Below are 24,981 nucleotides of genomic sequence, written 5' to 3' on the forward strand. Positions count from 1 at the left end.
CTAAATTCTCCCACAGTGTACCCAAACAAGCACCAGAGTGTGGCGACTAGGGGATTTTCACAGTAACTTCATTGCAGTGTTAATGTAAGCCTACTTGTGACATTCATAATAAATAAACATTTTAACCACTCAGTCCAAGGAGCGGGTGACTAGGCCCAGTTAGAGTTTGTGTTCCATCAAAGAATGAAGACGTGAGATTAAGTTATGTAGTGGGAGGTTTGTGTGAAGCACGGGCAGTATTGTGGCACAGTGCTTAGCACTGCTGCCTCATAGCGCCAGGGTTCGGAGTTCGATTCCCAGCTCGGGTCACTGTCTGTCCGGAGTTTGCACATTCTCCTCGTGTCTGCATGGGTTTCCTCCAAGTGCTCCGGTTTGTTAGGTGAATTTGGCCTTGCTAAATTGTCCCTGGGGGGATAGCTAGGGTAAATGCATGGGGTTATGGGGATAGGGCTTGGTTGGGATAGTGGTTGGTGCAGAATTGATGGGCCAAATGGCCTCCTTCTGCCCTGTAGGATTCTATGGTCTATGTTGGGTAAGGATGGGCTGTCTGTTTTTTCTATACTGTACATTCTATAAACTTCCAAAGATGGAATTTTTAAAAATTTCTTCATTGCTTGCGTTGTGCTTCTGGGTGACCTGAGGCAGGAGATACTAACTTGCATGTATGGGTGTTCCACTGTTTTGCAGGATAACTGTGAGAGGGTGGAGAACATGTTAAGCCTTTGGGTCAATGAAGCCAAGGACCTGACGCCCAAGAAGAAATACTTTGGCGAACTTCACCTCGATGGCTCGCTCTACGCTCGCACGACAAGCAAGGTCAGCAATGAGGAGCTGTTCTGGGGTGAGCACTTTGAGTTCAACAACCTGCCCCCTACGAGGGAGGTCACCTTGTATCTCTTCAGGGATGAGGATAAGAAGAGGAAGGAGATGAGTGCCCTGGGCTCCGTCACCATCCCTCTCGCTGAGGTCACAGGTCGACAGCATGTGGAGAAGTGGTACAATGTCAACAGTCAGCCCGTAACTAAGGGGAAGGTGGCGTTGCCAACCATCCGGATCAGCCTGCGTTACCAGAACATCAAGGTCCTACCGATGATACACTACAAGGAGTTTGCAGAGTACCTGATCTGTAACTATACCACTCTGTGCACTGTGCTGGAGCCAGCTCTGAAAGTGAAGGATAAAGAGGAAGTAGCCTCTGCACTGGTCCATGTCCTGCAGAGTGTTGGAAAAGCCAAGGTAAAGCTTCCTTCTCTGACCCTATCACCCTTTGAGTGGATCCGAGTGGTCACTGGCTGGAATATCTCAGTGTAACTGCACCACATTCACAAGACAAAAGCAGAAAATGCTGGAAAATCTCAACAGGTCTGACAGCATCTGCGGGGGGAGAATAGAGCCAGAGTTTTGAGTCTGGATGACTCTTCATCAAAGCTCTAACGAAGCATCATCAAGACTGGAAACATTGGCTGAGTCAGAGTGGGCGAGGGTCCGACACAGAAATCTCCATTGACTTCAGGTGGAAATTTCTGGTCTTACCCAAATGAGGCCATAAAATCCCACCCATTGGTTCTGTTCTCTCGCCAAAGCACCTAACCAACACATCTTTCGGAATGTGGGAGTAAACCCATGCAGATATGGGGAGAACGTGTAGATTCCACACTGACTCAGGCCGGGAATCGAACCCGGGTCCCATTGCTATTAAATCTCCCATAGCCATCTTTGCCCTAAGGAGAATCTTAGTGTTAACCACCGTGCCACCTAAGGAGCAGAGTGTAGTGTTACAGTCATAGCTAAGGTGTTGAGAAAGATCAACTTAATGCAAGGTAGGTCCATTCAAAGGTCTGACAGCAGCAGGGAAAAAGCTGTTCTTGAGTCGGTTGGTACGTGACCTCAGACTTCTGTATCTTTTTCTGATGGAAGAAGGTGGAAGACAGATTATGCTGGCTGCTTTTCTGAGGCAGCAGGAAGTGTAGACAGAGTCAACGGGTGGGAGGCTGGTTTGCGTGATGGATTGGGCTACATTCACAATCTTTTGTAGCTTTTTGCAGTCTTGGGCAGTGCAGGAGCCCGTACCAAGCTGTGATAGAACCAGATAGAATGCTTTCTTTGGTGCATCTGTAAACGTTGGTGAGAGTCATAGCGGACATGCCAAATTTCCTTAGTCTGTGAATGACAAAATTCTCTTCCGGCATGGTACCTCAAAGAGGGGGAGGCGTGGGAAGAGCAGGAGAATGGGATTTCATTGGATAACTCTTTTACCTGCTAGGTCCTGCCAGCAGGATGTGCTTGTCTCAAATATTAGTCATGTATGTCTAAGATCACACGGCCTTTGCAGTGAAACTACGACTAGCTCCTTACATCGGTTACTGTTCCTTTGATTGCCCCAACTGTTCCTGGGATAACTGGTAATTCTGAAGTTAGAATAGTCAAATATGCGTGACCCATGTAGGGAAACGTACAATTATCACGGTTCCAAAGATGTTTCCAAAGATGTGCAGGTTAGGGGGGTTGGCCATGCTAAGTTGCCCCTTAGTGTCCAAAGATGTGCAAGTTAGGTGGATTGGCCATGCTAAGTTGCCCCTTAGTGTCCAAAGATGTGCAAGTTAGGTGGATTGGCCATGCTAAGTTGCCCCTTAGTGTCCAAAGATGTGCAGGTTAGGTGGATTGGCCATGCTAAGTTGCCCCTTAGTGTCCAAAGATGTGCAAGTTAGGTGGATTGGCCATGCTAAATTGCCCCTTAGTGTCCAAAGATGTGCAGGTTAGTTGGGTTGGCCATGCTAAATTGCCCCTTAGTATCCAAAGATGTGCAGGTTAGGTGGATTGGCCATGCTAAGTTGCCCCTTAGTGTCCAAAGATGTGCAAGTTAGGTGGATTGGCCATGCTAAGTTGCCCCTTAGTGTCCAAAGATGTGCAAGTTAGGTGGATTGGCCATGCTAAATTGCCCCTTAGTGTCCAAAGATGTGCAGGTTAGTTGGGTTGGCCATGCTAAATTGCCCCTTAGTATCCAAAGATGTGCAGGTTAGGTGGATTGGCCATGCTAAGTTGCCCCTTAGTGTCCAAAGATGTGCAAGTTAGGTGGATTGGCCATGCGAAATTGCCCCTTAGTGTCCAAAGATGTGCAAGTTAGGTGGATTGGCCATGCTAAATTGCCCCTTAGTATCCAAAGATGTGCAGGTTAGGTGGATTGGCCATGCTAAATTGCCCCTTAGTGTCCAAAGCTGTGCAAGTTAGGTGGATTGGCCATGCGAAATTGCCCCTTAGTGTCCAAAGATGTGCAAGTTAGGTGGATTGGCCATGCTAAATTGCCCCTTAGTATCCAAAGATGTGCAGGTTAGGTGGATTGGCCATGCTAAATTGCCCCTTAGTGTCCAAAGCTGTGCAGGTTAGGTAGATTGGCCATGCTAAATTGCCTCTTGTGGAGGTTAGGGGGATTAGCGGGATAAATGTTGGGGGGGGTAGTGGTTATAGGATGCTTTGTGAGAGAGTCGTTGCAGTCTCAATGTCCTGTGGGGATTCTCCTGTCCTGTGGGAATTCTATGATTCTATTGTTTTAACTGAATCAAATTCTATTCCTTTCTGGAATGTGTTTGTGGATAAAACTCTTCTTGTGTACTTCCCATTGACTCCAGGACTTCCTGATCGAATTGGGAATGGCGGAGGTGGACCGTTGTGAGGAGAATCACTCAGTGCTCTTCAGAGAAAATACCTTGGCCACCAAGGCCATTGACGAATACATGAAGCTGGTTGGTCAGAAGTATCTGATAGAGACACTCGGTAAGATCTCAGGGGGAAACGGCCCTTCACCTCCTGGAGCTGGGATTAGTGTTGTCATCTCCAGCTCAATGTATTGAAAGAATAAAAAAATTACAGCACAGGAACAGGCCCTTCGGCCCTCCAAGCCTGTCCCGACCATGCTGTTCGACTGAACTAAAACCCCCAATCTTTCCAGGGACCATATCCCTCTATTCCCATCCTATTCATGTACTTGTCAAGATGTTCCTTAAAAATCAACTACTGTATCCGCTTCCATTACCTCCCCGGCAGTGAGTTCCAGGCACCCACTACTCTACTCTCTGAGTAAAAAACTTGCCTCCTACATCTCCTTTAAACCTTGCCCCTCACACCTTAAACCTGTGCCCCCGAGTAATTGACTCTTCCACCCTGGGAAAAAGCTTCTGACTATCCACTCTGTCTGTGCCTCTCATAATCTTGTAGACTTCTATCAGGTCTCCCCTCAACCTCCATCGTTCCAGTGAGAACAAACCAAGTTTCTCCAACCTCTCCTCATAGCTAATGCCCTCCATATCAGGCAACATTGTGGTAAATCTTTTCTGTACCCTCGCCAAAGCCTCCACATCCTTCTGGTAGTGTGGTGACCAGAATTGAACACTATATTCCAAGTGCGGCATCACTAAGATTCTATAAAGCTACAACATGGCTTGACAATTTTTAAACTCAATGCCCTGGTTGATGAAGGCAAGCATGCCGTATGCCTTCTTGACTACCTTCTCCACCTGCATTGTCACTTTCAGTGACCTGTGTACCTGTACACCCAGATCCCTCTGCCTATCAATACCCTTAAGGGTTCTGCCATTTACTGTGTATTTAGACCTTCCAAAATACATTACCTCAGATTCCTGGGAGGGTTCACCACATGACCATCACCCAAAACCACCCAGCCTCCAGCGTATTGGTCCATCCTTTGGACTCTGTGCTCAGGCACCCCATTCACCTAAAATATTCATTCCCTGGTGCACAGTGGCAGCTGCACGTACCAACTACAAGATGCACTGAAGCAACTGACAAATGCACCTCCCTAAAGGCCTAATCTGTACCATCTAAAAACCACTGCAGTCCATGTGGTGTAGGTACGCCCACATAGAATATAGAACAGTACATCACAGGAACAGGCCCTTCAGCCCACAATGTTGTGCCGAACATGACACAAAATTAAATTAACCCTGAGAAGGATAAGGACAGCAGACGCGTGGGAACGCCATCACTTGGAAGTTTCCCTGCGAGCCGCTCACCATCCTGACTTGGAAATATATCTGCCAATCCTTCAGTGTCACTGGGTCAAAATCCTGGAACCCCTTCCCTAACAGCACTGAGAAGCGAAGATGGGGATGGCAGTCAGAATCGGTTACCCCAGAGTTGCAATGTCCAACACTCGGGGGCACGCACTGAAGGTGAGAGGGGGAAAGTTCAAAGGAGATGTGAGGGGTAAGTTTTTTTACACAGGGAGTGGTCGGTGCACTGCTAGGGCAGCACAGTGGGATAGCACTGCTGCCTCACAGAGCCAGGGACCCGGGTTCAATTCCGACTCAGGTCACTGTCTGTGTGCTGTTTGCACGTTCTCCTCGTGTCTGTGTGGGTTTCCTCCGGGTGTTCCAGTTTCCTCCCACAGTCCAAAGATGTGTGGGTTGGGTTCGTTGTCCGTGATAAATTGACTCTAGTGTCAGGGTATTGGCAGGGTAAGTATGTGGGTTTTTGGGAATGGGGCCTGGGTGGGGTTGTGGTCAGTGCAGACTTGATGATCTCCTTCTGCGTGTAGGGACTCTATGATTCTCGTGGTGGTGGTGGAGGCAGATACGATAGAGGTGTTTAAGGGGCTTTTAGATAAGCACATGAATATGCGAGGGATAGAGGGATATAGATCAAAGGCAGGCAGAAGGGGTTAGTTTAATTTGGCATCATGTTCGTTACAACATTGTGGGCCGAAGGGCCTGTTCCTGTGCCGTATTGTTCTATGTGCGTGTACCTACACCATATGGACTGCAGCGGTTCAAGAAGGCAGCTCACCAACACCTTCTCAGGGGCAGCTGTGGATGGGCAATAAATACGGAGACAGAATAAAAAGAACCTTCCAATGGCCAATCAGAAAGGGAACATGTTGCCCAATTGGATCTAACAACCTCGTTCTCCCATCAGCGGCACGGTGGCACAGTGGTTAGCGCAGCTGCCTCACAGCACCAGGGACCCGGGTTCGATTCTAGCCTCTGGTCACTGTCCGTGCGGAGTCTGCACGTTCTCCCCGTGTCTGCGTGGGTTTCCTCCGGGTGCTCCAGTTTCCTCCCACAGCCCAGGTTAGGTGGATTGGCTGTGCTTATTTCTCCCTCAGTGTTCCCAAACGGGCATTGGAGTGTGGCGACCAGGGGATTTTCATGTAACTTCATTGCAGTGTTAATGTTAGCCTACTTGTGACTAACAAATAAACTTTAACTTTATCTTTTCGACTAACAATGGGAAGTATTCGCGGAAAACCCGAATCAAGCCCCCAGTTTTGAGTTAATATCTTTGAATGAATTTTCTCCTCAGGACATTGTGACCTGGGGGATTGGTCTCGAATTCTTGGGGTCTCCGTGGGGGGGGGGGGGAGGGGAGGTTTCTAGTGGGTTTGGTGATTGTCCCTTTAAGGGCAACACAGCAGACGAGGCTCCCCTGGCTTGAGGGACCAATTGGGATTGAGAGTGATCGCCCCATGGGGTGGAGTCCTCTCTTGGGCAGGAGACAGTCTGAAAACATGTTAAAGACATGTATGGACAGGGGCATCCTGGGAACGGCCAGCCCCTGTACAGTTTTAACTTCTTAATAAATATCTTTTGTGTTCCTGGCTTGCGGATGCAAGATCGTGGCTTTGACAGGAATACAATACTTATTGACGAGGAGGGACTGTGCAGCTCCTCCTTAACTAACTTCCCACACACTTCTGCCCGAGTCCCTACAAGTCTTCCAGAGGTCTCCTAGATGTCTCCTGCCTAAGAGAGAGCTCCACCCCCGGAGCCCTCTGTTAGGCAGAAGACATCTAGAAGACATGTAGCTATCCCAAGATGGTGGCATGGTGTTAGTGTCAACTGGAATACTTGGAATACGCACTTGGAATATAGTGTTCAATTCTGGTCGCCACACTACCAGAAGGGTGTGGAGGCTTTGGAGAGGCTACAGAAAAGATTTAGCAGGATGTTTCCTGGTATGGAGGACATTAGTTATGAGGAGAGATTGGAGAAACTTTGTTTGCTCTCACTGGAGCGAAGGAGGCTGAGGGGAGACCTAATAGAAGTCCACAAGATTACGAGAGGCATGGACAGAGTGGATAGTCAGAAGCTTTTTCCCCAGGGTGGAAGAGTCCATTACTAGGGGGGCAGAGGTTTAAGGTGCGAGGGGCAAGGTTTAAAGGAGATGTACGAGGCAGATTTTTTACTCAGAGAGTGGGGGGATTTTGTGGGGGGAAGGGGAGGGTGGCGAGGGAGAAATGCAGAACGCCATAATCCTTTTGTGTCAATAAGTGTTCCCCGTTCTCCAGTTCACAGGTGGGTTAAGAGTCGACAGAGAGGCTGAGCAAGGTGGGGGTGAACTTTTGTGTCTGTGCCATCTAGTGGCCATTTCCACAATGACATGAACCATTTGCTTGGAGGAGAAAGACTGGGGTCCAGTTTCTCACAGAGTAATGCTTATCAGACGATTCTGCCCCTTAAATTCCCAAAGACTGAGCCACTCCAATAGAGAGCCAGCATAGATGCGATGGGTCAAATGGCCTTCATCCGTGCTGTAACGATGCTGTGAATTTTCAATACTATCTCCGAGTACTCATAGAATCATAGAATCCCTATAGTACATGAGGAGGCCATTCAGCCCATCGGGTCTGTGCCGACCACAATCCCACCCAGGCCCTATCCCCATAACCCCATGCATTTACCCTGCTAATCCCTTTGACACTAAGGGTCAATTTAGCATGGCCAATCCTCCTAATTTGCACATTTTTGGACACTAAGAAAAATTTAGCATGGCCAGTCCACCTTACGGACAGTTTTATTTATAGTTTGTTCATTCCCACGATGCATGGCAGGTCCAAAGATCTCAATTATACAAATACAACAACTTTATCCCCTGCACTCAGTTCAGTCACATCTTTGGACACTAAGGAGAACTTAACATGGCCAATCCACCTCAGCTGCACGTCTTTGATCATTAAGGGACAACATACCAAGGCTAATCCAACTAACTTACACATCTTTGGATACTAAGGGGTAATTTAGCATGGCCAATCCCCCTAACCCGCACATCTTTGGAGTGTGCGAGGAAACCGGAGCACCTGGAGGAAACCCATGCAGACATGGGGAGAACGTGCACACTCCACACAGACAGTAACCCAAGCTGGGAATTGAACCTGGGTCCCTGATGCTGTGAGGCAGCAGTGCTAACCACTGTGTCACCGTGCTACTATCCTGTTGTGGCAGATGTTGGAGCCCAGGTTGATCCTCAGCACCAAGGTGAGAGGGTTGGGGCTCAGATGAGCTGAAACTCAGCCAGGTCTATGGTCAGGATTGGGCTTTGTGACTCTGTGAAGCTGCCTCTTGTAGGAGCCCATGGCCCAAAAAGTGAGAGGGAGAGAGATGAGTAGGACCACTGCTGGACAAGAGCCTTGGTAATGGAGTGAGGTACAATCTGAGAGGAAGAGGGGGGCTTCACCCCCACTCACCTCCAATTGAGCCCATGACCCACTCTTTGGTAACCCCTGCTCTGGGGATCAAATGTGTCATTTAGAAATAGGGGAGAAAGAAATGTGGCAATGGCATATTCTTCTGAACTTTCCCAGCTGGGGGAAGAGTGACGATGCGGGTAGCGGACAATCCATGTTGAGTTACTGCGTTGCTCATGTTCCCTCAATCTTATTTCCAGGAGATTTTGTGACGAAACTTTACAATCCGGAGGAAAATTATGAAGTTGACCCCAACAAGTGTTCAGCCAGTGATGTGTCAGAGAACCAAGCCAACATGAAGGCCAGCTGTGAGGAGGCATTTCGGCAAATCACAGAATCCCATTGGTGAGTATAACTGAATTAGCCGTATGACCACTCTGGATACAGGAGCAGGTCAGAGGCTGGGAATCCTACGGTGAGTAACTCACCTCCTGTCTCCCCAAACCCGGTCCACTATCAACAAGGCACAAGTCAGGAGTGTGATGGAACACTCCCCACTTGCCTGGATGGGGGCAGCTCCAACAACACTCAAGAAGCTCGACACCATCCAGGACAAAGCAGCCCCGCTCGATTGGCACCACATCCACAAACATTCACTCCCTCCACCACAGAAAACAGGTAAGTTTGGATTCTCCAGTCTTGTTCACCCATCCACTGCTGCCAGCGAGAATGGAGAATTTGGTGTTCAGCCAAAACTCCATTCGCTGCAGCGGGACTGGAGAATCCCAGCCATGGGGGTGAGGTCAGAGAATCCCAGCCATGGGGGTGAGGTCAGAGAATCCCAGCCATGGGGGTGAGGTCAGAGAATCCCAGGCGTAGTTACACAAGAGATTTGTACCGAGGAGATCGATGAGATGTTACCAGGACTGGGAATGAGCAATGCTGGGGAAGGAATGGATAGACTGGCGTTGATCTCCTTGGAGCAGGGGGGGAGGTGTGATTGAGATGTATAAAATTGTGAGGGGGCTGGATAGAGTGGATGGGGAGGGTTTATTAACTTGAGCAGCGAGGCCAGTGAGCAGGGGGTGAGATTTAAAGAGCTCTGTGGAAAGGTTGGAGGGGAGATGAGGAAATACCTTTTCATCCAGAGGGGTCTGGAACTCACTGCCGGAAAGGGCAGAAAGAGGCAGAAACCTCCAACACATCGAAAAGGAATGTGGATATTCCGAATGTCCTAACCGGAAGGGCGATGGATTAAATGCTGGAAAGTGCCATGAGACTGGTTGGCTGGTTTTTCTCAGTTATGACAGAAAGGGATGGGCTGATTGGCTACTTTCTGTGCTGTGGGCCATGCATTATTCTAAATCTAGTCACTTAGCGCTCCCTCTGTCTTGGTTCCAGAAAGGAATATCAATGTGTTTATAACGCCGTGAATTAGAAAACACTAACACTCTCGTCCAACCAAAAACTATTCACCCTCAGGTCACTGTCTGTGCGGAGTCTGCACGTTCTCCCCATGTCTACATGGGTTTCCTCCGGGTGCTCCGTTTCCTCCCACATTCCAAAGATGTGCGGGTTGGGTGGATTGGCCATGCTGAATTGCCTCTTAGTGTCCAAAGATGTGCGGGTCAGGGGGATTAGCACAATAAATGAGTGGGGTTGCAGAGTGGGGGAGATGGCCTGGGTAAAATGCTGTTAGAGAGTTGGTGCAAACCCAACAGGCCGAATGGCCTCCTTCCGCACTGTGGGAATTCTGTGTTTCTATGGTATGATTATTGGGAGGCGTGAGAATGAGTGAAGTTGACCCACTGACAATTTGGACATGCCAGTTAGGGTAGGACTGGGATCCTGATCTGTACAAAGTGTTGTTTCTCTAAGCCGCCTGCCTTGTTATTTGGACAGTGTCTTTCCGGTTGAGCTGAGGGAGGTGTTTGCAGCCTGGCAGCACCAGTGTATCAGTCGGGGGAAGGAGGAGATCGGCATGCGGATGATCTGCGCTTCGCTCTTTCTGCGGTTCCTCTGCCCCGCTATAATGTCACCCAGCCTCTTCAGCCTGACCCAGGAATACCCCAACGACAGCACAGCACGGACCCTCACACTCATCGCCAAGGTCATTCAGAACCTGGCCAACTTCGCCACGTACGTATATCATTACACCGGCGCAGTTTAGCTCGAGTAACTAAAGCCATATACAATCAAAGAATGAAGACTTTGTGTTTCTGTAGTGAAGAGTGTTAGAGTGAAGTGTTTGAAGAGCTGTCAATCTTGCAATTTAGGAAAATTGGGCAACAATTTTTGCTCAGCAAGATTCCATAAACTACATTGTCATAATGATCAGATCGTTTGGTTTTCTGATGTTGGATGTGGGATAAATATTGAGCAGGACACCAGGAGAGTGTCTGTGTCCCACTCTCCTTCGAAGAACACCTCAGATTAAAGCAGACAGCATCTCGGTTTAACAACTCAGTGTTACCTCCAACTGTGCTGCACTCCCTCAGCACTGACCCTCTGACAGTGTGGCACTCCCTCAGTACTGACCCTCTGACAGTGCGACACTCCCTCAGCACTGACCCTCTGACAGTGCGACACTCCCTCAGCACTGACCCTCTGACAGTGCGGCACTCCCTCAGCACTGACCTTCTGACAGTGCGGCACTCCCTCAGCACTGACCCTCTGACAGTGCGGCACTCCCTCAGTACTGACCCTCTGACAGTGCGGCACTCCCTCAGCACTGACCTTCTGACAGTGCGGCACTCGCTCAGCACTGACCCTCTGACAGTGCAGCACTCCCTCAGCACTGACCCTCTGACAGTGTGGCACTCCCTCAGTACTGACCCTCTGACAGTGCAGCACTCCCTCAGTACTGACCCTCTGACAGTGCGGCACTCCCTCAGCACTGACCCTCTGACAGTGTGGCACTCCCTCAGTACTGACCCTCTGACAGTGCAGCACTCCCTCAGTACTGACCCTCTGACAGTGCGGCACTCCCTCAGCACTGACCCTCTGACAGTGCGGCACTCCCTCAGTACTGACCCTCTGACAGTGCGGCACTCCCTCAGCACTGACCCTCTGACAGTGTGGCACTCCTTCAGTACTGACCCACTGACAGTGCGGCGCTCCCTCAGCACTGTCCCTCTGACAGTGTGGCACTCCCTCAGCACTGACCCTCTGACAGTGCGGCACTCCCTCAGCACTGACCCTCTGACAGTGCGGCACCCCCTCAGCACTGACCCTCTGACAGTGCGGCACTCCCTCAGCACTGACCCTCTGACAGTGCGGCACTCCCTCAGCACTGACCCTCTGACAGTGCGGCACTCCCTCAGCACTGACCCTCTGACAGTGTGGCACTCCCTCAGCACTGACCCTGTCCTTCAGTGGAATAAGTGACTGTTGCAGTTGGCCACATGGGAACAGTCATGTCACTCCGGAAGCCAACTCATTTTGTGAAGAGCATTGTGTCATTTTGTGATGTTTGGGTGCTTTAGAAATGAGAGTATTGTGCAGTGTTTCTCAGTGTAGTTCCTTTATAATGAGGATTTGAGCTCGCTTACTCACAGTACTGGAAGAGTCAGCAATGTGTTAGTGATGATGAGTCTTTAGGGTTTGTTTTTATATCTGTCCCGAGCATTATCTTTGCCTCAGCTGTCTGGAAGCTCTGCCCCTGTTGACATCTGCTTTGCCTGGAGCCCCCTGAACCACACCTAATCCTGTTCTTTCTGCATCGTTGCAGTTTCGAAGACAAGGAGGGCTACATGGCCTTCATGGACAATTTCTTGGAGTCAAACTGGAACAACATGAGGTCCTTCCTGACAGACATTTCCAATCCGGAACCCAACATCAACAGCTCAGAGTTTGAAGGCTGTATTGATCTTGGGCTGGAACTTTCCATCCTGCACTCTCTGCTCGCTGACATCATGTCTCGGTTGGAGCAGGTACGGCTACCCTTCCAGCCCGTTGCGTTGATTGAGGGGTGGCATGGTGGCACCAGGGGCAGTAGAGTGGCATGACGGGACGGCACGGTGGTTAGCACCGCTGCCTCACAGCTCCGGGGGGGGGGCCGGATTCGATTCCCGACTTGGGTCACTGTCTCTGTGGAGTCTGCACGTTCTCCCCGTGTCTGCGTGGGTTTCCTCCGGGTACTCTGGTTTCCTCCGGCGCTCTAAAGATGTGTGGGTTTGGTGGATTGGCTGTGCTAAATTGTCCCTTAATATCAGGGGACTAGCTAGTGTAAGTGCATGGGGTTATGGGGGTTAGGGCCTGGATGGGATTGTGGTTGGCGCAGGCTCGATGGGCCAAATGGTCTCCTTCTGCACTATAGGGATTCTATGATTCAAGGGTTTTATGATTAGAATCTTGGGTGGAATATTCCTGACCCAACCACCACAGGATTTGGGCAGCACATGGATCACACAAAGGTCTTTTGGCCTCAGGTAGGATTTTCCAGCTTTGGGGAGAAGGTGGTCAGAAAATCCAGCCCTTGGGTTTAGTCAAGGGAGGTGATGGCCTAGTGGTATTACCACCAGTCTAGTTAATCTGAAAACTCAGCTAATGTTCTGGGGACCCGGGTTCGAATCCCACCCCGGCAGATGGTCGAATTTGAATTCAATAAAAAATATCTGGAACTAAGAATCTACTGACGACCATGAAACCATTGTTGGAAAAACCCATCTGGGTCACTAATTTCCCTTTGGGGAAGGAAATCTGCCGTCCTTACCCAGTCTGGCCTACATGTGACTCCAGAGCCACAGCAGTGTAGTTGACTCTCAACTGCCCTCTGATTTGGTTTCGCAAGCCACTCAGTCGTATCAATCAAGGGCAACTCGGGATGGGCAATAAATACTGGCCCAGCCAGCGACACCCATGTCTCATGAATGAATAAGAAAGAAGGCTCTACTCAAAGAGTTCTATTTTATTCGTTCAAGGGGGTGAGTGTGCATCGCTGAATGAAAAATGGCGGAGGTCCTTACACTCCAGTAGTCCTTCAGGAGTGAAGTTTGACCAGCCCAGCACTTACAGGAAATCATAGAAACCCCACAGTACAGAGGGAGGCCATTTGGCCCATGTGACGAATGTGTCTCCAACACAGAACTCTGGCCAATCTGAATTGATGTTATTAGAGAGAATGGCTGGTGTGGGGGTGCTGCGTCTGTGTTTTCATAGGAGATTGGCACCGATATGAATTGCTAGGGGGGCAGTGGGGGGGTGGGGGGGGGCAGAGTGGTACAGGGAGCTTCACATCATAACCAGCTTTGATCTTCGGATATTGGAACACAAGGGGACTGACTATATTTCTGTCTGTTCAATAATAATTTAAATAGTGCCATAAAATACCTGAAGCCTCTCAATAGTCGTATCGCAAAAGATCGGATGGAAATCCAAGGGAGGAGTATAACTGGAAGCTTAGCCTGAGATATAGGTTTTGGGGAAAGTTTTCTAGGAGAGAGGCGGAGACTAGGGAGGGAATTCAAGATCTTGGTATCTGGATGGTTGAAGAGAAGGCCACCAACTGAGGAGGAAGGTTTAATAAGTTTATTTTATTTAAGTTTATTGATTCGTGTCACAAGTAGGCTTACATTAACACCGCAATGAAGTTGCTGTGAAAATCCCCTAGTCGCCACACTCCAACACCTGTTCGGATACACTGAGGAAGAATTTAGCATAACCAATCCTCTTAACCCTTTGCTCGTGATATCGCGCGATAGAATTATAAAATTCCAACAGTGCAGAAGGAGGCCATTCGGCCCATTGAGTCTGCACTGACAGGTCCTATCCCCGTAACCTCCCGCATTTACCCAGCCAGTTCTCCCGAGGGTCAATTTAGCATGGACAATCCACCTAACCAGTACGTCTTTCGGACTGTGGGAGGAAACTGGAGCCCCTGGAGGAAACCCACGCAGACATGGGGAGAACATGCAGGCTCCATACAGACAGCAACCCAAGCCGGATTTAACATAGTGCTAACCAGTGTGCCATGGGGGTTAGAGGAGAGGACAAGGGAAGGATTAAGCCCTAATTCCTCCCCCCTCTCCCCACATAATGTTCTTAAACTTGATGAGCAGTAAATTCACTCTTAAAAGGGGCGGCACGGTGGCACAGTGGTTAGCGCTGCTGCCTCTCAGTGCCACGGACCCAGGTTCGATTCCCGGCTTGAGTTGCTGTCTGTGCGGAGTCTGCACATTCTCCCCGTGTCTGCGTGGGTTTCCTCCGGGTGCTCCAGTTTCCCCCCACAATCTGGTTAGGGTGCTGCTTAGGGTGGATTGGCCGTGCTAAATTCTCCCTCAGTGTACCCGAACAGGCGACGGAGTGTGGCGACTAGGGGATTTTCACAGTAACTTCATTGCGGTGTTAACATCAGCCTACTCATGACTAATAAATAAACTCTAAAACGAAATAACTTCCGATGAATGTTCCTGCGCCTCTAATCTCGCTTCCCCTTTCTCAAACACACCCTCCTGTCTGCTTCTATTCCGAACACACAACAGCGGGAGCTGAACAGACTGAGACCTCTCCCTGCCATTCTCAACGGAATCACCCACGCTCTGAAAATCCCAAACGCACCACTGATACACCACCAGGAGTTCAGGTAAGAACCTCTACTCGCCCGCGGCTGAGCCTGGGTAGCTAAAACCTCCAGCAGCCCTGGTGATTTAGGAAGGACAGTTTTAACAACCAGTCCAGGGCTTCCCCATGTAAAGATGACAGGAGTATAACACTGGGCCTTGTTCCATTGTTGAGTTAGATCAGAGCTGATGTGCGGCCTATCTCCCTCAGCCCACACCCCTTTAGACTTTAAGTTACGACAAAAATCTTATCGATACCAGCTTTACATAACAATTCAGGGAGGTGGTGGCCTAGTGGTATTATCGCTGGACTACTAATCCAGAAACTCAGCTCATGACCCAGGTTCGAATCCCGCCATGGCAAGTGGTGGAATTCAATAAAAAAAAATCTGGAATTAAGAACCTACTGATGACCATGAAAGCATTGTCGGAAAATCCCATCTGGGTCACTAATGTTCCTTCAGGGAAGGAAATCTGCCGTCCTTACCCGGTCTGGCCTACATGGGACTCCAAAGCCACAGCAATGTGGTTGACTCTCAACTGCCCTTGGGCAACCAGGGATGGGCAATAAATGCTGATGTGGAGATGCCAGCGTTGGACTGGGGTAAACGCAGTAAGAAGTCTGACAAGACCAGGTTTAAGTCCAACCGATTTATTTGATAGAAAGCTTGTGAGTTTACTATCAAATAAATCGGTTGGACTTGAACCTGGTGTTGTCAGACTTCTTACAATAAATGCTGGCCAGCCAGCGGCACCCGTGTCCCACAAATACGCAAAGAAAACTCTATCCTTTCAGTATTGTGTAAGTTTTGATGGTGTGATATTCCTGAATGTTATCCCTTGTGTACCAGGCGAATCCAGACAAAAGTGCAAGAGATTTCCAACAGTAACTGATCACGGGTAAAGTGGGAGGTAATAAAAACCAGACCAAACTGGTAGGAGAGGGATATGAGCAGGAACCGATGGTACAGCAGGGCTCATTACGTAATAGTTCATTCAAAACCCATCACTTTTCAGAAGTGAAGTTTGTTAACTTCAGATAAAGATTGGGGGTGATGTCCATTTGCGTCTAAGTTGAAGGGGAATGGGTAGGTGTGGGCAAGGTGGTGGGGGTAGCACGAGGGAAGGGGGAAAGGCTGGTGAGTGAGGATTCAGAGATCTTTGTACAGACCCAGCCCAGAATACTGAAAGGCCTGGGTAGAGTTTTCTTTGTGTATTTACAGGACATGGGCTGGCAGGTCAGAATTTATTGCCCATCCCTGGTTGCCCTCGGAGGGCTGTTGAGAGTCAGCCGCATTGCTGTGGCTCTGTAGACCAGACCGGGTAAGGACGGCAGATTTCCTTCCCTAAAGAGGGATTAGTGACTCAGATGGGTTTTTCCGAGAATGGTTTCACAGTCATCAGTAGATTCTTAATTCCAGATTTTTTTTTGATTGAATTCCACCATCTGCCGTGATGGGATTCGAACCCGGGTCCTCAGAATATTTCTGGATTAATAGTATAGCGATTATACCACTAGGCCATCGCCTCTCCATTACTAAGGGTCATGGGTTTAAGGTAAAAGGGGGAAAGTTTGAAGGAGATATGAGAGTTAAGTTTTTTTACACAGGGGGTGGTAAGTGCCTGGAACGTGCTGTCAGAGGAGGTGATAGAAGCAGATACAATAGCAATGTTTAAGAGGCACCCTGACAGATACATGAAGAGGCAGGGATTTGATTTATTGCCACATGTATTAATATACAGAAAAACGTATATTTCCCTGCATGCTATAAAGACAAAGCATACCATTCATCGAGAAGGAAAAGAGACGGTGCAGAATGTAGAGTTAGAGTCATGACTAAGGTGTAGAGAGTAATCAACTTAATATAAGGTAGGTCCATTCAAAAGTCTGACAGCAGCAGGGAAGAAGCTGTTCTCGAGTCGGTTGGTACGTGACCTCAGACTTGTATCTTTCCCCGATGGAGGAAGGTGGAAGAGAGAATGTTCGCGGTGTGCGGAGTCCTTAATTATGCTGGCTGCTTTTCCGAGGCAGTGGGAAGTGTAGAGAGACCCTGATGATGTCAACAGGGACAAAAGGTGATTAATTTAGAAAGGTGTCATGTGTTGGGCCAGGCTTGGAGGGCCGAAGGGCCTGTCCCTGAGCTGTTCTTTGTTCTGTGTTCTAAATAGCCGGCCGTTACACGGTGTAGCCGCAGTGTGCTGCCCTATTCTTACACGGAATGCCTCTCTTTCCAGTGATTACTCTCGCGTGGACAAGCCAACCTATGTAGCGCCCAAGAATGTCGAGCAGGTCAGTGCGTCGTTGCTGAGTCTGCATAAAGATTCATTGGATCAGCAGCAACCGAAGTCCAATGGGACTGGAAGCAAGGCCATGGCGGGAGTGAAACGCACCCAGAGCGCGCCCGCTCGCAAAAGGCCCAACATCTCCCGGCAATACTCCATTCGGGAAGCTGATTCGGAAACGGCAGATCAGATTGAGGAAGATACCATCACGAAGCTGCCAGAGAGACAATACAACACCCTAACAAAGACCCCCCTCTCTGTCACACAGTCACTGAAACTGGCCCACTCTCACCCACAAAGTAACCCACGCCTCAGAATGCAGGTAACTGTATATTCCTTCATGCACTTTACAACAATGTGTGTGTGTGTGTGTGTGAGAGACGGTGTGAGGCAGTGTGTGTACATGTATGTGTAAGTGTGTATATCTGTGTCTTTGTATGTGAGTGTGTGTGTGAGTGTGTGTGCCTGTGTCTTTGTATGTGACTGTGTGTGTGAGTGTGCGAGTGTGTGTGTGTCTGTGTCTTTGTATGTGACTGTGTGAGTGTGTGTCTGTGTCTTTGTATGTGACTGTGTGTGCCAGTGTGTGTGTGTCTTTGTATGTGACTGTGTGCGAGTGTGTGTGTGTGCCTGTGTCTTTGTATGTAACTGTGTGAGTGTGTGTGTGTGTGCCTGTGTCTTTGTATGTAACTGTGTGAGTGTGTGTGTGTGTGTCTGTGTCTTTGTATGTGACTGTGTGCAAGTGTGTGTGTGTGCCTGTGTCTGTATGTGACTGTGTGAGTGTGTGTGTGTGTGCCTGTGTCTTTGTATGTGACTGTGTGTGTGAGTGTGCGAGTGTGTGTGTGTCTGTGTCTTTGTATGTGACTGTGTGTGAGTGTGTGTCTGTGTCTTTGTATGTGACTGTGTGTGAGTGTGTGTGTGTGCCTGTGTCTGTATGTGACTGTGTGTGAGTGTGTGTGTGTGTCTGTGTCTTTGTATGTGACTGTGTGTGAGTGTGTGCCAGTGTGTGTGTGTCTTTGTATGTGACTGTGTGCGAGTGTGTGTGTGTGCCTGTGTCTGTATGTGACTGTGTGTGAGTGTGTGTGTGTGTCTGTGTCTGTATGTGACTGTGTGTGAGAGTGTGCCAGTGTGTGTGTCTGTGCTAGCGATCTTGTATTCAAACAGCAAGAGGTTAACATCACGCATCAGGTCCTTAAGCATCACAAGACAGGTTTGGGATGTGGGGTTGTGAATTAAGGAGCTGGCACGTTTCGGGTTAACGTGGTTCTGAGTGTAGTTGCACCCACACAGTGATGTTGGAGAACACACAGCCCGTACCGGAGTGGAGGGGGGTGGCGTGGCAGTGTGGTCAGTGTGATGTTGGCCAGAGCCATGTGCTGACCCAAGCATTAGATGTAACTCCTAACCTGTACCCTTCATCGTACACCAATAAATCATTCTAATTAATAAAAACCTGCAGTGAACCTTTTAAAGACGTGATCAAATTCAGTGAGATGTAAACGTCACCCTGGAACAGGACCCTTCATTAAACCCGCCCCACCCACTCAGTGAGGGGGGGGGTCACTTCTAGATGTATAGAATAGAAAGGCAGAGAAATGATGTTACACTTGGGATGAGATCACCTTGTGCACAGTGACAGTCTCTACACCGTGGCCATGATTTTAAGTTATTCCGCTCATACCTCATACTGTTTACTCACCCCCCCACCCCCCCACCCCCCCACCCCGCCACACCCTCTCCCCTTGCCCATCAGTTTGATTTTGATAAGATCTCCGTGCAGTTTGGGGGAATTGTTTTACGTGCACGGATCTGACGCTCCGACTTCCCTGTGTCTGTGACAGGGTCACAACCTACGTCTCATGCCAGCTGACTCATTCCGGAAGTCCCAAGTCCCGTGGGAACGCACCACCGGACACGAGGAGTGGTCCTCTCAAACACAGCCAGGAAGACAGGACTTCAAACCTTTTGAGAAGGTAAGGAGCATAGCCCCCCGTATCCCCGTCTGACCAATTACATCACATGGATAATTACTTTCACCTTCAGTATTCGAAACTGAAAACTTTTAGGATCTGGATCAACGTGAAATACTTCGGTGATTCCTCATGTTGTGAAAAGCACTGTATAAGTTCAGCTCTTTCTTCCTCTCCTGGGTGATCCCATGGACACTGGCTGCCCCCAGAGTGCATTCCCGTAGGCGCACGAGGCTTTTCAACCAGGGCTCAGGTATCTCTACCTTCCACTCACTTGACACAGTGGTTAGCACTGCTGCCTCGCAGCTACAGGGACCTGGGTTCGATTGCAACCTTGGGTGGCTGTCTGCGTGGAGCTTGCACATTCTCCCCGTATCTGCATGGGTTTCCTCTGGGTGCTCCAGTTTCCTCCCATCAGTTTGGGTGGATTGACCATGCTAAATTGCCCATTAGACTCCAAAGGTTTGTAGATTAGGTAAACTGGCCAAGTTAAGTTGCCCCTTTATGTCCTAAGATGTGCAGGTTTGGTAGATTGGCCATAAAAATTGCCCATTAATGTCCCAGGTTAGATGGATTAGCTATAGTAAATGTGCAGGGTTACTGGGATAGGATGAGAGAAAGAGCCTGGATAAGATGCTCTGTTGGTGCAGTTCAATGTGCAAAATGGCCTTCTTCTGCACACACACTCACACACACAGTCATATACATATGACATCCACACATATCCATTTACTGGTAAGAAAGGGTAGGCCATGGACATGATGGGCCAAACGTCCTCCCTATGTGTCTTAGTGAGTATGCGACTAGCCCAGCACATTCCCCTGATCGTAAAGTCCTCTCTGCCTGTAATCAGCCACAGGTCCTAGAAGATCCAACGCCATCTCTCTCTCTTATTCTCTCTGGTCAGGGCGTCACTTCAGATCAAGAGTAGCTGACAAGGAATCTTTCCCACTCTAACCACCCACCTGGGTGCTGTTGGAAGGATGAGCCATCTGTTTGGCTGCATCAAGAATGCTCCTTCCATGGCCAGCAAGTCCTGACGTAGGGAAATGACCTGTTCAGCTACCCCTTGTCTTGGCTGTAACACATTGCCCTTTGCTGCCTGAGTTGATATGGGGGAGGATTGAAGTTGGGACCACTTTGAAGGGGGAGAGCTTTCTGAAAATCTCCATTGGAAAGCGAAGGGTGCAGAATACCAATAACACCTCACTGGCATCTCTCTTCTCCCCCTCCTCTGACACAGCATGAACAAGACATCTCAAGCCTGCAGGAAAATGTGCACACCATCAGTCTGGAACTGAAGGAGTTTAAAAATCAGTTGGAGAACCATGTTTTGCAAGCGCTGCAGGAGAACGAGGAGAGGCAGAAACAACAACTGGAGGAAAAGGACAAGTTGATAAAGGATCTTACAAGCAGGTGAGAATTTAACCATCCATTAATCACCCTACCAAGGATCTGAATCAGCTCAGCTAACATTTGATCCAATCCCCCTGTCTCAAACGAGGACTTGGTAGAAGGTTCTCTCAAGATGGTTGCAAGGTGTCATGTGCATTTGTGTAACTATGTTAGGTTTCAACAAAAAGACAAGCTGTGGTTTTTCATGTAGATTCAGACTAACACACAGGTTTTATTGAGATCTGCACGGATTACAAACTAAAAGTAAAACTGCAGCCTGTGACAGCACCCTAATGACGTCACCATCAAATCATGTGATCAGCTCTTATTTTTCATTCATTCCTGGGACATGGACGTCGCTGGCTGAGCCAGCATTTATCATCCATCCCTATTTTCCCTTGAGAAAATGGTGGTGAGCTGTCTTCTTGAACAACTGAGTGTCTCGTTAGACCATTTCAGAGAGCAGTTGAGAGTCAACCCACATTGCTGTGACTCTGGAGTCACATGTGGGCCAGACCAGGGTAAGGACAGCAGATTTCCTTCCTTAAAGGACATCAGTGAACCAGATGGGGTTTTCTGACAATCGACAATGATTTCATGGGTCATCAGTCAATTCTTAATTCTAGATATTTTTTATTGAATTCAAATTCCGCCATCTGCCGTGGCAGGATTCGAACCCAGGTCCCCAGAACATGAACTGAGTTTCTGGATTAATAGTCCAGTGATTAAACCATTAGGCCATCGCCTCCCCTTAAAGCAAAGTGCCACCCTTTTAAATGTATAACAATACACTTTTGTTAATTCTGGACCAACTTTCGCATTTAAAGATTGCCAGCAGAAGGTGGAAATGGGAATTAGTGCTGTCAACAACATTGTACATTTGTATAGCGCAATCAACGTAGTAAAACTTCTGGGGCATCCAACATCTCAACAAAAACCTTTCTGCCATTTTTCACAATGATCCACACAAGGAAATATCTCTAAAGACATGAGCATAGTGGCACACTGCTGCCTCACAGCGCCAGGGACCCGGGTTCTATTCCCGGCTTGGGTCATGGTCTGTGTGGAGACTGCACGTTCTCCCCGTGTCTGCGTGGGTTTCCTCCGGGTGCTCCGGTTTCCTCCCACTGCCCGAAAGACGTGCTGGTTAGAGTGCATTGGCCGTGCTAAATCCTTCCTCAGTGTACCCAAACAGGTGTGGCGACTGGGGGATTTTCATTGCAGTGTTAACGATGGTGATGTCATTAGGGTGCTGGCATGGCCTGCAGTGTAAAACTTCCAATCTATAAACTGCGTGGTACAGAGAACATCTCAGTAAAACCTGAGTGTTAGTCTTACTTGTGACACTAATAAATAAACTAAAGCAGGGAAATAGGATTAAAGGAGAAACTTACAGTGTGATAGAGGGGCACAGGGGTCTTAGGGTGGGGTTTTCCAGTTCTTCCCATTGACAGGATCTTCCAGTCCCACAGAAGTTGGGCCCCCCCCGCCTTGCCGTCACCCTGTTCCAACTAGGGATACCTGGGTGACGGGGCCAGTGAGCCATGCCAACTGCTGCGGACTTGGGTGGTTCTGGAAGACCAAGGAATATGGGGGAAAGAAGGGATCAGGCTACTGAGTTGGATGATTGACCATGATCATAATGAATGGTGGAGCAGGCTCGAAGGACCGAATGGTCTCCCCCAGCTCCTATTTTCTATTAGGATCCTTCCAAGCAGTTAATAGTGAGCCGCCCTATCCATGGTTGGGGGAATTGGGTGGGGGGGGGACATGTTTGGAAAATTCTGGCTTTGGGGAAGGGAATTCCAGAGCTGAGGCCCCTGATTGGTGGAGACACGACCTCCAATTGTGAAGTGATTGAAATCAGGGGGACGAGACAGGGGGACGAATCGGAGGAGCGCAGAGATCTCGAGGGCTCGTAGGAGTGGCAAAATTCAGAGGGATAGAGGAGCGAGGCCACGGAGGGACTTGAAGGATGAGAATTTTGACAGGGAGCGTTAGCAAAAGGGAGGGGGAGGGGAGAAAGTGTGTGGGGGGTGGGGGTGACATGGGCAATACCGTACTGGTAGCCTGACGGAAGGTGGAAGATGGGCAGCACGGTGGCACAGTGGGTTAGCACGGCTGCCCCACAGCGCCAGGGACCCCGGCTCGATTCCCGGCTTGGGTCACTGTCTGTGTGGCGTCTGCACATTCTCCCCGTGTCTGCGTGGGTAGCCAGTGTTGGGCTGGGCTGGGCTGGGTACGTTAAACACTCTCACAGCGTCAGGTTGTCATCCAATAGGTTTATTTGGGTAGCACGAGCTTTCGGAGCGCTGCTCCTTCATCAGGTGAGTGTAAGATGATGAAGGAGCTCACCTGATGAAGGAGCGGCGCTCCAAAAGCTCGTGCTACCCAAATAAACCTGCTGGACTTTCAACTGGTGTTGTGGGACTTCTTATTTTTATTCTGACGTTCTTGCGCTCCACACCACCTTATTCAATTTCCATTAACCTGCCATCTCTGCGCTAACCACAATTCGAAATGTCCTGTGATTTTACAGACTGGAAGCGGTTGAGGAGCAGAGGAAGAAGGATATGGATAAATTAGAAGCTGCAGCCCAGAACCAACAGAGAATCGAGTCTTTGGTGAGTAATTTAAAAAAAATTAACAGTTGGCCGCTGAAAATATTCTAAGGGTGTCACAGTGGGTTAGCACTGCTGCCTCACAGTGCCAGGGACCCGGGTTCAATTCCCGGCTCGGGTCACTGTCTGTGTGGAGTCTGCACATTCTCCCCGTGTCTGCGTGGGTTTCCTCCGGGTGCTCCGGTTTCCTCCCACAGTCCAAAGGTGTGCGGGTTAGGTGGATTGGCCATGATAAATTGCCCCTTAGTGTCCAAAGGTGTGCGGGTTAGCTGGATTGGCCATGCTAAATTGCCCCTTAGTGTCCAAAGGTGTGCAGGTTGGGTGGATTGGGGATAGGGTGGGGGAAAGGGCCTGGATACCATATTCTGTCAGAGTTGGTACAGGCTCGATGGGCTGATTGGCCTCCTTCTGCAAGTCAGGGTTCTATGATTCTATGAATGTGTCCCTGGCTGCTGCTTATTAACACGGAATAAGGCCATTTAACCCATTAGCCCTGTGCTGGGTCTTTGTAAGTTTCATTCATTACTGCCAGTATTTATAGCCCATCCCTAATTGCCCTTGGACTGAATAGTTTGAGAGGCCATTTCAGAATCGATCACGCCTGGACCAGGTAAGGAAGGCAGATTTCCCTGCCTAAAGGGCATGAGTGAACCAGATGAGTTTTTCTTTTAACAATGGCTATCACTTGACATTTTAATTCCAGATTTTATTAAATTCACCATCTGCCGTGGTGGGATTTGAACCCAAATTCCCAGACCATTACCCTGGGTCTCTGGATTACTAGCCCAGTGATGAAACCACTGCACCACCAATCTACCCTCTCCAATCTAGTCCTTGGTGCCAGCTCTATCCCCGTGTTGACAGCAGCCTGTGACAGCACCCTAATGACATTGCCATCAAATAATGTGATTTTTAAAAATGAATTCCTGGGACATGAACATCGCTGGCTGGGCCAGCATTTTTTACCCATCCTTAGTTGCCCGAGGCCATTTGAGAATCAACCGCATTCCTGTGGTTGATTCTCAACTAGAGACATAGGCCAGACCGGGTAAGGACAGCAGATTTCCTTCCCTAAAGGACATTAGTGAACCAGATGAGTTTCTCCAACAATTGACAATGGTCATCAGTGGATTCTTAATTCCAGATTTTTTTTATTGAATTCAAATTCCACCAGCTGCCGTGATGGGATTCGAACCTGGGTCCTTAGAACGTTAGCTGAGTTTTTGGATTAATAGTTTAGCAATAATGCCACTAGGCCATTGCCTCCCTTATATTCATTGCCAAAGGTAGCTCACATCGTTTGTAGATGCACTTGAGATCCGTGTCTTTGACCAGAGGCCTCCATTTTTTTCTTAATGCAGGAAAAGCGTCTCTTAGCGATGGAAGAGGAACACAAGGGAATAATGCTCTCCGTTGGAGCACTGAGGGACAGTCAACAGCCAGCGATCTCCAACCACATCCCTCCGTCAAGTACCCCAGCCGAGGCTCCACCCAGCCCTAACCCCTCCACCCAGGCCAGTTCCAAGACACCGCCCACTCCCTCTGAGGCACCACCTGTGGAAAATGGCCAATCAGAAATTAGCTAAGGATCTTCGCTCCTTGACATTGTGTCTTCCCGTTAAGTGGGATCAGAAAGAACCAAAAAGACTAGAATTTTCTAATCCTTCTTCCTTTACAACAGCCTGGGTACACATTGATGCTATTGTTCATGTATTAGTCATTGTTCTTGAGGTAAGGGC

The 24,981-nt window shown here is 49.0% G+C and overlaps 1 protein-coding gene across 1 annotated transcript in view; it reads left to right on the plus strand.

Annotated features, from left to right (window-relative positions):
• LOC145361002 (RAS protein activator like-3-like) overlaps positions 1-24,981 on the plus strand; it is a 91,999-nt gene extending 67,018 nt beyond the window's left edge. The window contains exons 8-18 of the mRNA XM_080216523.1: positions 688-1,236; positions 3,627-3,771; positions 8,677-8,821; positions 10,319-10,555; positions 12,147-12,348; positions 14,899-14,999; positions 17,212-17,581; positions 19,098-19,229; positions 20,470-20,642; positions 23,161-23,245; positions 24,604-24,981. Coding sequence (XP_080072649.1) covers positions 688-1,236; positions 3,627-3,771; positions 8,677-8,821; positions 10,319-10,555; positions 12,147-12,348; positions 14,899-14,999; positions 17,212-17,581; positions 19,098-19,229; positions 20,470-20,642; positions 23,161-23,245; positions 24,604-24,828 — 2,364 coding nt within the window. The 3' untranslated portion in view covers positions 24,829-24,981. The remainder of the gene's footprint in view (positions 1-687; positions 1,237-3,626; positions 3,772-8,676; positions 8,822-10,318; positions 10,556-12,146; positions 12,349-14,898; positions 15,000-17,211; positions 17,582-19,097; positions 19,230-20,469; positions 20,643-23,160; positions 23,246-24,603) is intronic.

This window comes from Carcharhinus amblyrhynchos, chromosome 33 (genome assembly GCF_965287045.1).
Source record: "Carcharhinus amblyrhynchos chromosome 33, sCarAmb.v2.hapA, whole genome shotgun sequence".
In the NCBI taxonomy this organism is placed as follows: Eukaryota; Metazoa; Chordata; class Chondrichthyes; order Carcharhiniformes; family Carcharhinidae; genus Carcharhinus; species Carcharhinus amblyrhynchos.